The 14516-nt window shown below is 35.2% G+C and overlaps 1 protein-coding gene across 5 annotated transcripts; it reads left to right on the plus strand.

The window, feature by feature from the left end:
* The first annotated feature begins 1945 nt into the window (after window positions 1-1945).
* Window positions 1946-12975, plus strand: LOC110817377 (uncharacterized). Of its 5 annotated transcripts, none has more exons than XM_088213755.1 (9): window positions 1946-2287; window positions 2496-2677; window positions 3142-3618; window positions 4126-4275; window positions 4388-4462; window positions 4557-4604; window positions 4697-5139; window positions 5428-5802; window positions 12635-12975. In XM_088213755.1, exons 2-9 carry the CDS (start codon window positions 2593-2595, stop codon window positions 12740-12742), a joined length of 1761 nt encoding a protein of 586 aa, XP_088069881.1. In that variant the 5' UTR covers window positions 1946-2287; window positions 2496-2592; the 3' UTR covers window positions 12743-12975. The 5 variants fall into 5 exon arrangements, with proteins under 5 accessions (XP_088069881.1, XP_088069880.1, XP_088069878.1 ...); XM_088213754.1 differs by lacking the exon at window positions 12635-12975 and adding an exon at window positions 8271-8516; XM_088213752.1 differs by lacking the exon at window positions 12635-12975 and having other exon boundaries at window positions 1946-2116; window positions 2210-2287; window positions 5428-8260.
* Window positions 12976-14516: the final 1541 nt, after the last annotated feature.

Here is a 14516-nt window from a genome sequence, read left to right on the forward strand (position 1 = left end):
CCGAGAGCCCTAGGGTGTTTTATCACAGGAACCAATGCAAGTTTGGCTGAATTCGGCCGAAAACAGCCAACCCGAGGTGGATGGTCGCCGTGGACGGCGACGCCGTCGCCGGAGCATGACAGAGCTGCCGTGCTGGAATTCTGAAATTGGCCGAAAGGGCATTGGGTCTGATTTGAAATTTTTTGGGGACATGTGTACGTACCGGAAGTGTATTTCAGTTTCCGGAGAAAAATTTAAGGAATTTAGGGACTGCCCGTAGGCGTAGTGAGAACCCGATTTCAGACTCCAAAACAAGTAAGGATCTCTCACTTTATTTTCTATCACGATATTAAAGTCTAATAAATGATAAAACAGGTCTGTTCTTGTTTGATTCATTTTACAGTTTTGAATACAGTATGGTGCCTGAAGTGTTTATTATATAGTTTCGTATGCATGAATCACGGTTTCATTTATTATGATTTGAATCATTGTAAACCCAATGTTGTGTTTCCTTATTTGGTGTTCATTACTGGTTTACGTATTTATGTTTGATTGGATAATTGAGATTAAAAAAAATAGAAAAAGGTATGTGAATTGATAAATGAATAATGTCGACAGCCTAACTAGATATCCTGGGAGATGGTGGACGGACCAGGTCCATAGGGAATCCTACCGAGAATGTGGTCTCTCATATCGGACGGGGTATGGAGACTTTATATGTTTTGGCGCCCATACCGGATGGGGTATGGGGACGGCCTGTTTCACTCTCATATCAGACAGGGTATTGAGGTTTATGGTTTTGGCGCCCATACCGGATGGAGTATGGGGACGGCCCTGGAATTAAGTTATTAATGTGAATGGTTCATGTGTAGCGGGGACCCCCTATGGATTCCTATAGATACTAGTAGGCTAATAAAAGAGGAAATTTGTTACCTGATGATTGAAATACAAAAGTATGATATGTATTATGTTACAGAGTATGCATGATCTTATGATTTTATGGTTTCTCATAAGTTATTTTCATGAATCTCACCGTGGTAAGGGGACAGTAAATATTTTTATTATTGATAAATGAGTTTGTTATAAATTATGCTCAATTTGTCGTTTTTATTTTCTACCAACATTTACTCCTGTGACAATGAGATAGTGTGATGTTTTTACTGGGTTAGTGTAGCTCATTCCTTACTTAACCATTTCAGATAAGGAAGACTTGGTTCCCGAGTCCGTTCTGCAGGAAGACGGCGAGTAGAAGCTTAAGAATTTATTAGTTTTTCTTATAGCATTCATTTATAGTATTTGTTTTACTTAGTTTATTTTTTCATACGTTTAATTCGTTTTGGTTATTGTGTAAGGGGTGTTAGTCATAATTTATTTTATTTCACTTCCGAATTTAGAATAAATTTATATATTTCTTTTTAATTTCTGAGATCGTTACATAGTTAATAATAAAATGAACAAAAATAATAAAAATAGAGAATTAAAAAATCATTAATTTTTAAATGTGGTAAAAACTATTTTATTTATACTTTTGATTAATCTATAAAACATGTAAATTTTATATACTTTTAAATTTCTTTTATTATTAATTTATCGGGCAGTTCTAACTTATGAAATCATTCACAAAGAGACAGATTTTAATTTCTTTCTTCGGCTTTGTACCAAACTTGCAAGAGATGCCGTCAGCCCAAGTGTCACCTACCCAACGTGCATATTTTAAATGTTTTAATTAGTGATATCTTAAAGCAATTACTGATTAATGATAATATATATATATATATATATGTTCTAACCTAACGACTATTTGTTTTTTTTTTTTTGAGAAAAAATGTCAACGCATTCTAATTCTTCGCTTAATGTATAAAATCATGATCCAAAAAATAAATGAAATTGTAGGTGAGGAATGTTTCAAAGTTCAATTGTTTAAATAACCATGTAAATTAAATAAAAGAAACCTTCACTAATTTTCTTAGAAGGTCTTCGAGAAACTTACAACGCAGTTGATTCACACCCCCAGAAACAATTAAAAAATATTCTAACAGAAGCTTCTTCATTGCTGCTTCCTTCTTCTCTTACATTTCTTATCTTTCAATTCTGCATTTATATACAGACACATATGCATTCGTGCTTCCATTAATTTGTATATATTGTCTTTGTTTCTTTTTCAGTTCTAATTAATCTTTGTAAGATTTTCACATATATACTTAATATATGTTTTCCATTGCTGTTTCAGCTGCTTTTTACGATAAACAGCTACTCATTAATTAGTTCCGTCTGGATCATTTGCCAGCGACGATATCCAGCTCTTCAGGTAATATTCTTTCATATTCTATATGTTTCTTGATTCATATATATATATATATACATATATATGTATGTATATGAATCTTAAGGTTTTCATGAAATCTTAAGGTGGTTGGCAGTTATATAACGTTAATTTCTTTAGTTTCTTTTCACATAAATCTAGCTCGCAAGTATGAAGCCAACTGAGACTTTCTCCACTTACAATTTTTCCTCAGCAGGCCGGTACTCATTACAGTCTGCTCGTCGCATAATATTCCTGGAGATTTGAAGACCTATTTTAAAACTTAAGCTTTTGAAAGTTTTCATCCAAAAATGTCTGCTGCCAATGGAGCATCTCGAGTTCTACCGCAACCGGTTCATGTCGTATCATCCCCTCTAGTTTCAGTGGTTCACTCTGGTGGGTATTCCTTTGTTGGCGTTTTTTTAGGTGAAAAAAATTTCAATTTCAATTAATTCAAGAATTTTAACAATTTACCTTTAAATATATTTACATATAAATTAATTTCTTCAAAATAAGTTGCGGTTAATAACAAAATAGTTAAAAAATAAATATATGTTAAATTTTTTGAAAAATAAATTTTCATTAATTATAAAAAATTTAAAAAATAAATATAAATTAAATTTATTAAAAGATAAATTTAAATTTAATTAATTTTAAATTAATAAATAAAATAAATTATAATTTTTACATTAATCTTTATTACTCTTTGATTAGATAGTAAAATTTACAAAATAATCATTACTTTGTCAAAAAATTAAAAAAAAAAAAAATTTAAACATTTCCAAGTCTATGAACTTATCTTAATTATTTTCAGTATCTAATAGTTTTTTTTTGTTACACGAAAAAAATACATATTACAGGAGAAATACGTGTGTTTGGTCTCACGAGACACGCTCCTTTATATCTTGCTGCTCTTAAAGGCGACTGGAAAACTGCTGAAGCATACCTGTTTCGAAACCCGGAAGCAGCTTCTGCAAAGATTACAAGAGGTTTAGAAACTGCTCTTCACATTGCAGCTGGTGCAAGACATACCAAATTCGTGGAAAATCTGGTTAGAAAGATGACACAAAGCGATTTGGCTGAGAAGAACCGAGCAGGCAATACAGCTCTTTGCTTTGCAGTTGCTTCTGGGGTGAAAGAGATTGCAGAGGCAATGGTGAAAAAGAATGCAAACTTGCCTTTCATTAGAGGAAATCAAGATGCAACACCTCTCTACATGGCTACTTTGTTAGGCCACAAAGATATGGTGTGGTATCTTTACTCTATCACTCATGAGTATATAAACGATGAACAACGTATTCAACTTCTTGTTGCAGCCATCACTTCGGATTTATTTGGTAAACATATTTAATGATAAATTATTAAATTAGTTTTTGAATTTAGTATTTATTACAATTTAATTTTTAATTTCTTTCTATTATATTTTAATTTTTGATATTTTTTATTTATTTTAAATGCTTAATTCTTTTTTATTTTTAATTAAAAAAGTTAAAATACTTATATAAAAAAACAGTTAAAAAAATAATTTTAACCAATTAATTAATTTAATAATAATACTAAATATATTTTTATTGTTATTAATTTAATTAAAAAATTATTTGTTAATTTATTTTTTAAAGGATATAAATGTGACATTCATTTTTAAACTTTTTTCACAAGAAGATAAAATGAAATTAAATATTTGAAAAAAATAGAAACTATTAAATAATAAAAAAGTATTATAAACCAAATTATAATAAGTTTTACACTTCAAGGATTAATTTATTGATTCGATATATATATATACATATATGTAACTCACTTGACAAGTAAAATATTTTGATCAAGATCTATATTTGCTTCAGATGTAGCCTTGGACATAATTAGACGCCACCCAGACACAGCCATTGCTACGGATGAGAAAGGAGAAACGGCACTTCATGCATTGGCTCGAAAGCCTTCTGTTTTCAACAGCAAAACTCAGTTGGGTATATGGAAGAGATTCATCTATCCATGTTAGTAATATTCACTTTAATCTTACATCGTATACATGCTCCAATTTCTTTTTCTTTTCTATCTGTTTCTGGGTAGGTTTATAGTAATCCAATTTAGCTTTGGACCACATAGATCTTTACGTGGAGCTGCCAAAAAATCCCCATTCTTCCTCAACTGCACCTCGACAATCAACCACAAACTCTTCTGGTTGTTTTTCATTCTCTCTCTTTTCCTACTTAACTTTATGTATATATATGTATACATAGTTATCTAAAATGTAGAGTTTTTCTTTCTTATGCAGTGACACGTTACATGAAAATTATATTCACACGAGTCATTAAATTTCTAGGTATAAAGTTAACCCATAAACTTGATTATATACCACTTGAATTTCCTTCATTTTCTGCAACTTTAATCTGTATGCATGTATTTACTACTTAGTGCCAGGTACAAAAAGTATCTACAAGACAAAGCTAATGCATAGCCAAGCTCTTGAGCTGACCAAAGAACTTTGGAGGTTTGTCTTGTTAGAAGATGAGACATATGTTCAAGAGTTAATCAGGTCTCCTTCAAGATTATTATTTACAGCTGCAGAGCTGGGGATTGTTGAGTTCATAGTGATTCTTATCCGCTCTTATCCTGATCTTATTTGGAAAGTTGATGATAAAAACCGAAGCATATTTCATATTGCAGTTATGCACCGCCAAGAAATGATTTTTAGTCTCATTTATGAAATTGGTGGTCTTAAGGATTTGATTGCAGCTTATAAAGATGCTGATGGTAACAACATGCTCCACTTTGCTGGAAAACTACCTCCTTTGGATCGAGCTAAAGCTGATTCCAGTGCAGCACTGCAATTGCGCAAAGAACTCCGCTGGTTCAAGGTGATCAATCCTACTCCTTAATTTTCTAATTAGAGACGGCTTCCTACATTCTAACAGCATGTGTGGTTCCCTTTAATAATTTCCTAATTATAATGTAAAAAGATTACTTGTTTCTAAAGTCTCTCAATTATGTTTACATTATTGATTTAAATCTTATTACATTGCAAAATTACTTGTTTCTAGAGTCTCTCAATTATGTTTACATTATTGATTTAAATCTTATTACATTGCAAAATTATTAAATTCCACCAAACCAAACATGTTGTAAATGTTGTTATGTAATTGCAGGAAGTTGAAAAGATTGTGCAACCTTCATTTAAGGACATGGTAAACAAAGAAGGGAAAACACCTCAGACCATATTTGCAGAAGAGCATAAATGTTTGGTAACAGAAGGTGAAAAATGGATGAGAAACACAGCATCTTCATGCATGGTTGTGGCTACACTGATTGCTACTGTGATGTTTGCTGCTGCTTTTACTGTACCCGGTGAGAATGATGAGACAGGAGTGGCAAACCATCTAACAGAGAAATCCTTCTTGGTCTTCATTATTTCAGATTCACTTTCTCTCTTCTCCTCCTCCATGTCGATTCTAATGTTCTTGTCAATCCTCACCTCACGCTATGCACAAGAAGATTTTCTTGATTCATTACCGAACAAACTGGTAATTGGCTTGGCTACTCTCTTTGTGTCTATTGCGACGATGATGATATCTTTCTGTGCCACTTTGTTTGTTATATTTGGGCATAAGTTTATGTGGGTGCCAATTCTTCTAACTTCTGCAGCTTGTGTCCCGGTTGCTTTGTTTGTTTTGCTACAATTTCCTCTTCTTCTTGAAACGATCACTCATGCCTATACGGATTCAAGTATTTTCTGCAAAAGGAACTATTTATTATACTGAACTTACATTGATCAAGACCATTACTATAAGAAAAGAGAAAATTGTAATCCTTAAATACCCCCTTAAACTATTTTTCTTCCGAAGTACTGTATTATTTCAATATGAAATGTTTTAATTGTACTCTTTGAATCTATTAAACTTGTTTTTTCACGATAAGTGTAGGTAATTTAGACTTAGTTAAACTTTAACTAAGAACAAGAAGAAGAAAGCATAAAAAGAACAAAAGAAAAATGTGAGAAGATATTTTTTTCATAGATTAATGATCTGCTTAAATACATGCATTTGCAATAGAAAAATGGAAATAAAAGCAACAAACTTCCTGAACTTATAGCTAGCTAGCAAATAACAGAAAATCAAAACAAAATTGCTTAAAGAAACCTAGAGTCACATTTGCAGACTTTAGGAATTCAAGTTTGCAGATCTTTAGGCATCCAACAGCAGATTTTTAAGCATTCAACAGAAGCGGCTGATGCATACATTTTCTAGAATGTATATATATTTGCATATATAGATATATGAGGGATAACTTAGTCTTTTTCAGTTTTTTTTTTCTTTTTTGGTTGTTATGACAGCTGGGTATGCCCTCCACCTTAACAACCAATTTTTCTCCTCTTCCACTTACTTGTTAGAATATTTTGTAACCTCTTTTGTCAAAACTGGTGTCTATATAATAGTACTACTCGTGTCCGAGAAAATTAAGAAAAATAGTGAAAGAAATTCTCCTCTTCACTTTATTCAAATTCTTCTTCCTTCATTTCTTCATGTATCAGAGTAATCCTAATCCAAAATCATCATTCAAATCACGCCAAATGGCCACGGATGAGCAGACCTCTTCTCCACCCGAAGTTCTTTCGAGTTCCTACCTTCCCATGATAGTCAACCACTCACTCATTGATCAGGCACCCTCATTCATCATTAGACACAGGCTAAATGGAAGCAACTATCTCCAATGGTATCATTGGTCTTGATGTTCATCCGAAGGAAGGGCAGAGAAAAATATCTCACTGACGAACTCGTTTCACCTCAAGCCAATAACCTAAGAGCTCGTGCGTGGAAAGTCAAAAATAATCTCGTTATGTCATGACTGGCAAACTCCATGACAAATGAGATTGGAGAAAATTTTTTGTTGTATGAAACCACGCATGACATTTGGATTGCCATGCGCGAATTCTACTCCAACTGTGATAACGCATAAGCAATCTTTGAAATAGAGACTCATCTTCACAACCTACGACAAGGGGAGCTTTCCGTAACTCAGTACTACAACGCTCTCACCCGTAACTGGCAACAGCTCAATGTCTTTAAAGAATACCAGTGGAGTTGCCCCGATGACGCAAAAATGTTCAAATCCATCACCGAATGTAAATGAATCTTCAAATTCTTAATAAGTCTCAATAAGAATTTGGATGAAGTCCATGGACGTGTTCTGGATGCCAAACCGCTGCCAAGCCTCAGACAAGCATTTTCGAAAATCCGTCGTGAAGAGAACAGGAAGAAAATCATAATAGGTGAATGTCTCTTTGGCCCGAACTCAGCGGAGACTAGTTCGGCTCTTGCTGCCCAGAAGAAAGCCCTACTAGGCGAATCCTAGTTTAGTGCTCACGCTTCCGAGATTGCCTCTGCCCTCACCAGTCGTGTTTCTAAAGGTCAAGGAAGAAAGGGTAGAACGTGGTGTGAATTTTGTAAAAAATCCGGTCATATCCGTGATAAATGCTGGAAGCTGCATGGTAAGCTTGGTGAGAAGAAAAACCTGAGAATAGAGACACATAATGGAAATTCGGTGATTAATGAAGAATCATCCCTTACTCTTACACCCACTGAAAATGCTCCTTTCAGTCCAGCTTAGATGGAGGCTCTCTTGTAAATGTTTTCACAAAAAGTGTCTTCTTGGTAATGCTTCCGTTGCTCAGAAAGAAAATTGCTTTCTTAGTTTATCTGCTTATTCCACAAAAAGGCAAGTATGGATTGTTGCTTCAGGGGTATCCGATCATATGACTAGAAATATTTCACTCCATCAATATAGTGAATGTAAGGAAGTACCCTTCATTAAGATTGCTAATGGAACGAGTTCTAGGGTGGTAGGAGTTGGTTCAACCTATATATCACCGTGCTTGATACTACATTCCATCCTCTATGTGCCTAATTTGGATTGTAATTTGTTATCTGTAAGCAAATTGTGTAAAGATTTGAATTGTGTGGTTAAATTTGACAATAATTTCTGTGCTCTTCAGGACTTAGCCTCGGAGAAGATGATTGGCAGTGCTATGAAGGACTCAGGACTATACCTTCTACCAGTCACAACTTTTTTTTCAAATGGACAAACTTTGAGTACAGTATGTGCTAATTCAATTTCTGTAGGATGTTCTAATATTGAACACTCTATTATATTATGAAATTATAGATTAGAACACTCAAACTTTATGTACTTAAAATAACTATTTTTAGTTTTATTCAGAAATAAAAATTCAAGTTCATTTTAGTGTGAAATATGTCAGTTTTCTAAACATACTCGCAATTCATATCCATAGGTACATATATACCTTCAAAACCTTTTACATTAATCATAATAATGTATGGGGATCAGCACGGGTAAAAAATATTACTGATACAAAATAGTTTGTCTTCTTCATTGATGATCACATTAGAATAATTTGGGTCTATCTTATGAAAGAAAAATAAAAGATTGACCAAATCTTTTAAAAATTCAACATTATGATTCAAATCCAATTTCAGATAACAATACAAATGTTGAAAACTGACAATGCATGTGAATACTTTGAGTCCAACTTAGAAAAATACCTCACTGATTAAGGCATTGCACATCAAAGTTCTTGTGTGTACACCCCATAATAAAATGATGTAGTCGAAAGAAAAAATAAACATATTCTTGAAATATCTCGATCACTTATGTTTACTACAAATGTTCCTAAATTTTTTTGGAGAGAGACTATTCTCACTGCTACCTACCTAATCAATATGATACTTTTCCGTATTTTAAATTCAGAACACCCTACGATTCACTCGTTTAAGCATTCCCAAACTCTCACATCTTACACACAATCCCATTTAAAGTATTTGGCTGCCCTGCTTATGTACACATTCATACCAATCTCAGGGAGAACCTAGACCCAAAGGCCCTTAAATATATGTTTGTTGGCTATTTCTTTAATCAGAAAGATAACAAATACTTTTGTCCAGCTACCCGTCGGTTCTATAATACTATAGATGTCACATTTTTTGAAAATCAATTATTTTATCTCACTCTTGATATTCAGGGGAAGAATTTTACTCAGAAATATCAATTGTGGGATGTGAACATCCCTCCACTACATATCCGTTGACAATATCAGAAAAAGAAATCGTCCCTAAAACTACCAAAGAGTCTGAACTTGTCATAGAAACTGATAGCACATTACCTGCAGTGAGTAAGTTATGTGTCTATACTAGGAGGAACAAGACTCAGGGTGGTGGTAAAGTATTTGAAATAATTATGCACTGTCATGAATCAACTCTTGGACCAAGCACCCAGAATATCGCAAGTAATAAAATCTCTAACTCAACTACTAACATTGAATTGCCTATTGCTTTATGAAAAAGTGTTCGTTCTTGCACAATACATCCCATATAGGATTATGTCTCATATGACAAACTGTCTTCAAAGTATCATGCTTTTATGAGTAAGTTTGATAGTAGCTTCTCAGAACCGAACAATTCATGAAGCTCTAAAAATTCTTGAGTAGAATGTTGCTATCCAAGAAGAAATTACAACACTTGAAAAGAATGGAACATGGGAGTTAACTAATCTGCCTTAAAAAAAAACTCCAGTAGGATACAAGTGGATTTTCACCACTAAATACAATCTTGATAGTAATGTGAATCGATATAAAGCACGATTTGTTGCTAAAGGTTTCACTCAGTCATATGGAATTGATTATCAAGAGACATTTGTTCCAGTTGTCAAGCATAATATTATTCGGGTACTATTCTCATTAGCCTCTAATTTTAATTGACATCTTTATCAACTAGATGTGAAGAATATTTTTCTCAATGGTGATCTAGAAGAAGAGGTGTATAAGAAAGTCCTACTTGGACTTGAAATGAATCCACAAAAGATATATAAACTAAATAATTTATGGACTCAAACAATTACCGAGGGCATGGTTTGACAGATTCACCAAGACAGTGAAACATATGAGATATGAATAGTGTCAGTCTGATCACACATTATTTGTCAAACACTATATCACAGAAAAGAGAGCTATACTGATTGTATATATTGATGATATTATCATAACAGTTGATCATAATGAATAGATTCAAAAACTAAAAGAATTTCTAGCTAAAGAGTTTGAAATCAAAAACATTGGGATACTCAAGTATTTTTTTGGAATGCAAATAGCTCGGTTCAAGAAAGAAATTTCTATATCTCAGTGGGAATATATCTTAGGTCTTCTGAACTAAACTGATATGCTTAGTTGTAAACCCGCAGAAACTCCTATGGAGTCAAATGCTAAAGTTAGTTTTACAAATGATAATAAATCTGTTGATAAAGAAATGTATCAGAGACTTGTTGTAACACCCGGAAAATATGGAAAAAAAATTGATTATTTTATTTTAAATATTTTAATTAGGTTTTAAAAAAAAAATGCCACGTCAGCAGCCACGTCAGCAGTCCTGGCCAACCAGGACCTGCCACGTGGCAAAACCACGTCGACCGGGGACGTGCCACGTTGGCGATCCGCGTACGCGCGATCGGACGGCCCAGATCAAGCGTGCGCACGGACGACCCAGATGCAATCGCACGGACGACCCAGATTCAATCAAAAACGGACGGCCCAGATTAAATCAAAATGGACGGCTGAGATCAAAAGGTAAAAGGGTATAAATAGAACCCCCACACCTGACCGCAAAAACCCTAGCCGCCTGCCCTCGTCGGAGAAGACGAACCAGATGCCGGAGACGCCGGCCGCCGCCACCCGTCGCCGCACCGGGGAGATTTTCGACCGCCGATCGAGGTAAATTTCATACCCCCGACTCGTTTTTCCACGCTGATTTCCCCGGTGGCCAAATCGGAGCGAAAATTTCGGCCAAACGGCCGGAAAATACGGCCGAAACCCAGCGGTGCCGCAGCGCCCCTCCTCGGTTTTTGCCTCCGATGAGGCCCTTCCCGGCCTCCGTTTGATGCAATTTTTATATCACCGTGATCACCATTCTTTTCTCTACAGGTTGATCGGAGCCGAATCACCAAAACACGAACCTCACCGGAGAGCCGCTGCACCCGAGAGCACCGCCGCCGGTAAGCTTCGATTTTCCGTAATTTTTTGGCCCCCCGAGGGCCCTAGGGTTGTTTTATCCAAGGACCGATGCAAGTGTGGTCGAATTGGGCCGGAAACGGCCAAATCGAGGCGAATCGCCGCCGCTTGCGGCGGCGCCGTCGCCGGAGCACGGCGGAGCTGCCATGCCGGAATTACGATATTGGCCAAAAAGGGGCCCTGGTCCTAATTTGGGATTTTTTTGGAACACATGCAGGTACCAGTAGTGCGTTTCAGTTCCCCGAAAAAAAATCAGGGAAAGTTGGGGACAGCCTGTAGGCGCACTGTGAAGCCGTGTTCGGACCCTGAAACGAGTAAGGACCCCTCACCCTATTTCCTATCACGGTATTAAAGTTCAATAATGATAAAACGGTATTTCTTAAATCAACGAATGTGTGAAATTACTTAAGGTCGCTAATGGAGCCCGAGTCTAGTGTGTTTGTCGGTTAACTGTTAATTGGCCTATTTTACAGTTTCAAATGCAGTATGAGGTTTGATGTTTTCTTTTTATAGTTTCGTGTGCATATTTTACTATTTTATTGATTATGGATTGAATGACTGAGATATTGATGCTGTATGTTGCCTGTTTGGCATAAATTACTGTTTTGTTTGTTTGTATGTGAATTGATGATGCTGACTGAGGAAAAGGGGAATGAAAGATTATGTAAATTGGTAATTGTATAATGTGGTCAGCCTGACTAGATATCCTGGGAGATGGTGGACGGACCGGGTCCGTAGGGAACCCTACCGGGATTGTGGTCTCTCATACCGGACGGGGTATGAAGACCTTATGTGTTTTGGCGCCCATACCGGACGGGGTATGGGGACGGCCCGTTTCACCATCATACCGGACGGGGTAATGGGGTTTATAGTTTTGGCGCCCATACCGGACGGGATATGGGGACGGCCCTGGAATCTGATTTCAAGTGTTAAGGGTTAACGGGTAACGGGACCCCTATGGATCCCCATGGATACTAGTGGGCTGGTAAATGAGGAAAATCTGTTGTGTAATGATTGAATTACAAAAGGCGTGATAAGTATTATGTTATACAGTTTATATATGATTTCATGATGATGATAATGTTATTGCTTTCGCATACTGTTTTATGAATTTCACCGAGGTAAGTGGATGGTAAAGGATTTATTATTGATAAAAGAATTTGTTGTAAATTATGCTCCATTGGTCTTTTTGTGTTTTCTACCCACCTTTACCTCCGTGACGGTGAGATATCGTGATGTCCTTACTGGGCTAGTGTAGCTCATTCCTTATTTAATCATTTCAGATCAGGAAGACATTGTTCCCGAACCCGTTCCGCAGGAGGACGATGAAGGGGACGCCTAAAGACTCCATATTCATATTCGTAGCTTTTACTTTCAAGTTTCTCCTTTAGGTAGTTTAATCTTTTATATTTTGTGAGCACGTTTTTTATTTTAGTGTAAGGGATGTTAATCGAATTTTTGACTTCGTTTCCGCATTTGATATTTTTAATACACATTTTATTTTGGAATTTCTGGGGTCGTTATACTTGTAGACAAGCTTATCTACTTGGCTCACACAAGACCTGACATTTACTTTGTAGTAAGCACTTTGAGTTAGTTCATGTTTCAACTTACTGAGGAGTATATGAGCGTTGTCTATCGAATTTTGAGATGCCTAAAGATGACACATAAATATGGATTATTTTTTTAGAAGACTATAGCCAGAAAAATTGAGATCTTTACTGATGCAGATTGGGCAGGATCTGTAATTGATAAGAGATCCACATTCGGTTATTGCTCATATGTATGGGGTAATTTAGTCACTTGGCGTAACAAGAAATAATCTATTGTATCAAGAAGCAGTGCTGAAGCTGAGTTATGCTCACTTGCTCATGAAATATGTGAATGAGTGTGGCTGAAAAAGATATTACTAGAATTAAGATTTTCTGCTCCTACTACTATGAGAATTTGTTGTGACAATTAATTGGCTATTAGTATAGCCAAGAATCCTATGCACCACGACAAAACTAAACATGTTGAGATCGACCGCTACTTCATCAAACAACATACATCCCAACCAGACAACAAACAACAAACATACTCATAAAAGCACTACCAAAAATGGAGTTCAATAATTTTGTATTCAATTTAAGATTACTCAATATTTTTGTAACTTACGTTGAGGAAAAGTGTAGAATGTATATATATTTACATATATAGATAAATAAGGGGTAATTTAGTATTTTCTAGTTTTTTTTCTTTTTTGGTTGTTATGACAGTTGGGCATGCCCTCAACCTTAACAACCAATTTTTCTCTTCTTCCACTTACTTGTTAGAATATTTTGTAACCTCTTTTGTCAGGGTTAGTGCCTATATAATAGCACTATTTGTACCCGAAAAAATTAAGGAAAATAGTGAAAGGAATTCTCCTTTTCACTTTGTTCAAATTCTTATTCTTTCATTTCTTCATATTTAATGCTCCTCCTTGCGTCAGTAGGTGCAAATTCTAAGTTCCTCTCTTTGAAATTCAAACTTACTTCTTAGAAGAGCTTTGGTAAAAAATATCTGCAAGTTGATTTCCGATCTTTCAATACTTCAAACATACTACACCATCTTTTTGAACATCTCTAATAATAGCAATTTTATACTGAAATGCTTGGTTTTTCTATGAAAAATTGGATTATTAGATATGGCTATGGCTGCCTAGTTGTCTACCAACAGCTCTGTACTCTTCTCTTTCTCCAAGTGCAAACCAATTAAAATATTTCTCAGCCATAAGGCATGATTACCGACTACTATAGCTACTATAAAATCTGATTCAGTTGTTGATTGTGCAACAATTTTCTATTTTTTCAAACACCAACTGAATATCCCTAATACAAAGTTGAAACAATAACCTGAGTTACTTTTTATATCATCTAAGGACTCTGCCCAACCATTATCAGAGTAACCAGCAATTGAAAAGTTTGTGATGAACAGAACGTGATACCATAACTGAAGGTCCCCTTAATATACCTCAGGACTCTTGTTGCTGATTTAAAATAAAATTCATTTGCACAATTCATGAATCTTGAAAGTACACTTACAAGATATTTGGTCTTGTTGCCGCGAGATACATCAAACAGCTAATTAAACTTCTTTTCAGTGTTTTATCCACTTGTTCTGCTCCATTATCCTTGTATAGCT

This window comes from Carica papaya, chromosome 2 (assembly GCF_054855325.1).
Source record: "Carica papaya isolate Zhongbai chromosome 2, ASM5485532v1, whole genome shotgun sequence".
Classification (NCBI taxonomy): domain Eukaryota; kingdom Viridiplantae; phylum Streptophyta; class Magnoliopsida; order Brassicales; family Caricaceae; genus Carica; species Carica papaya.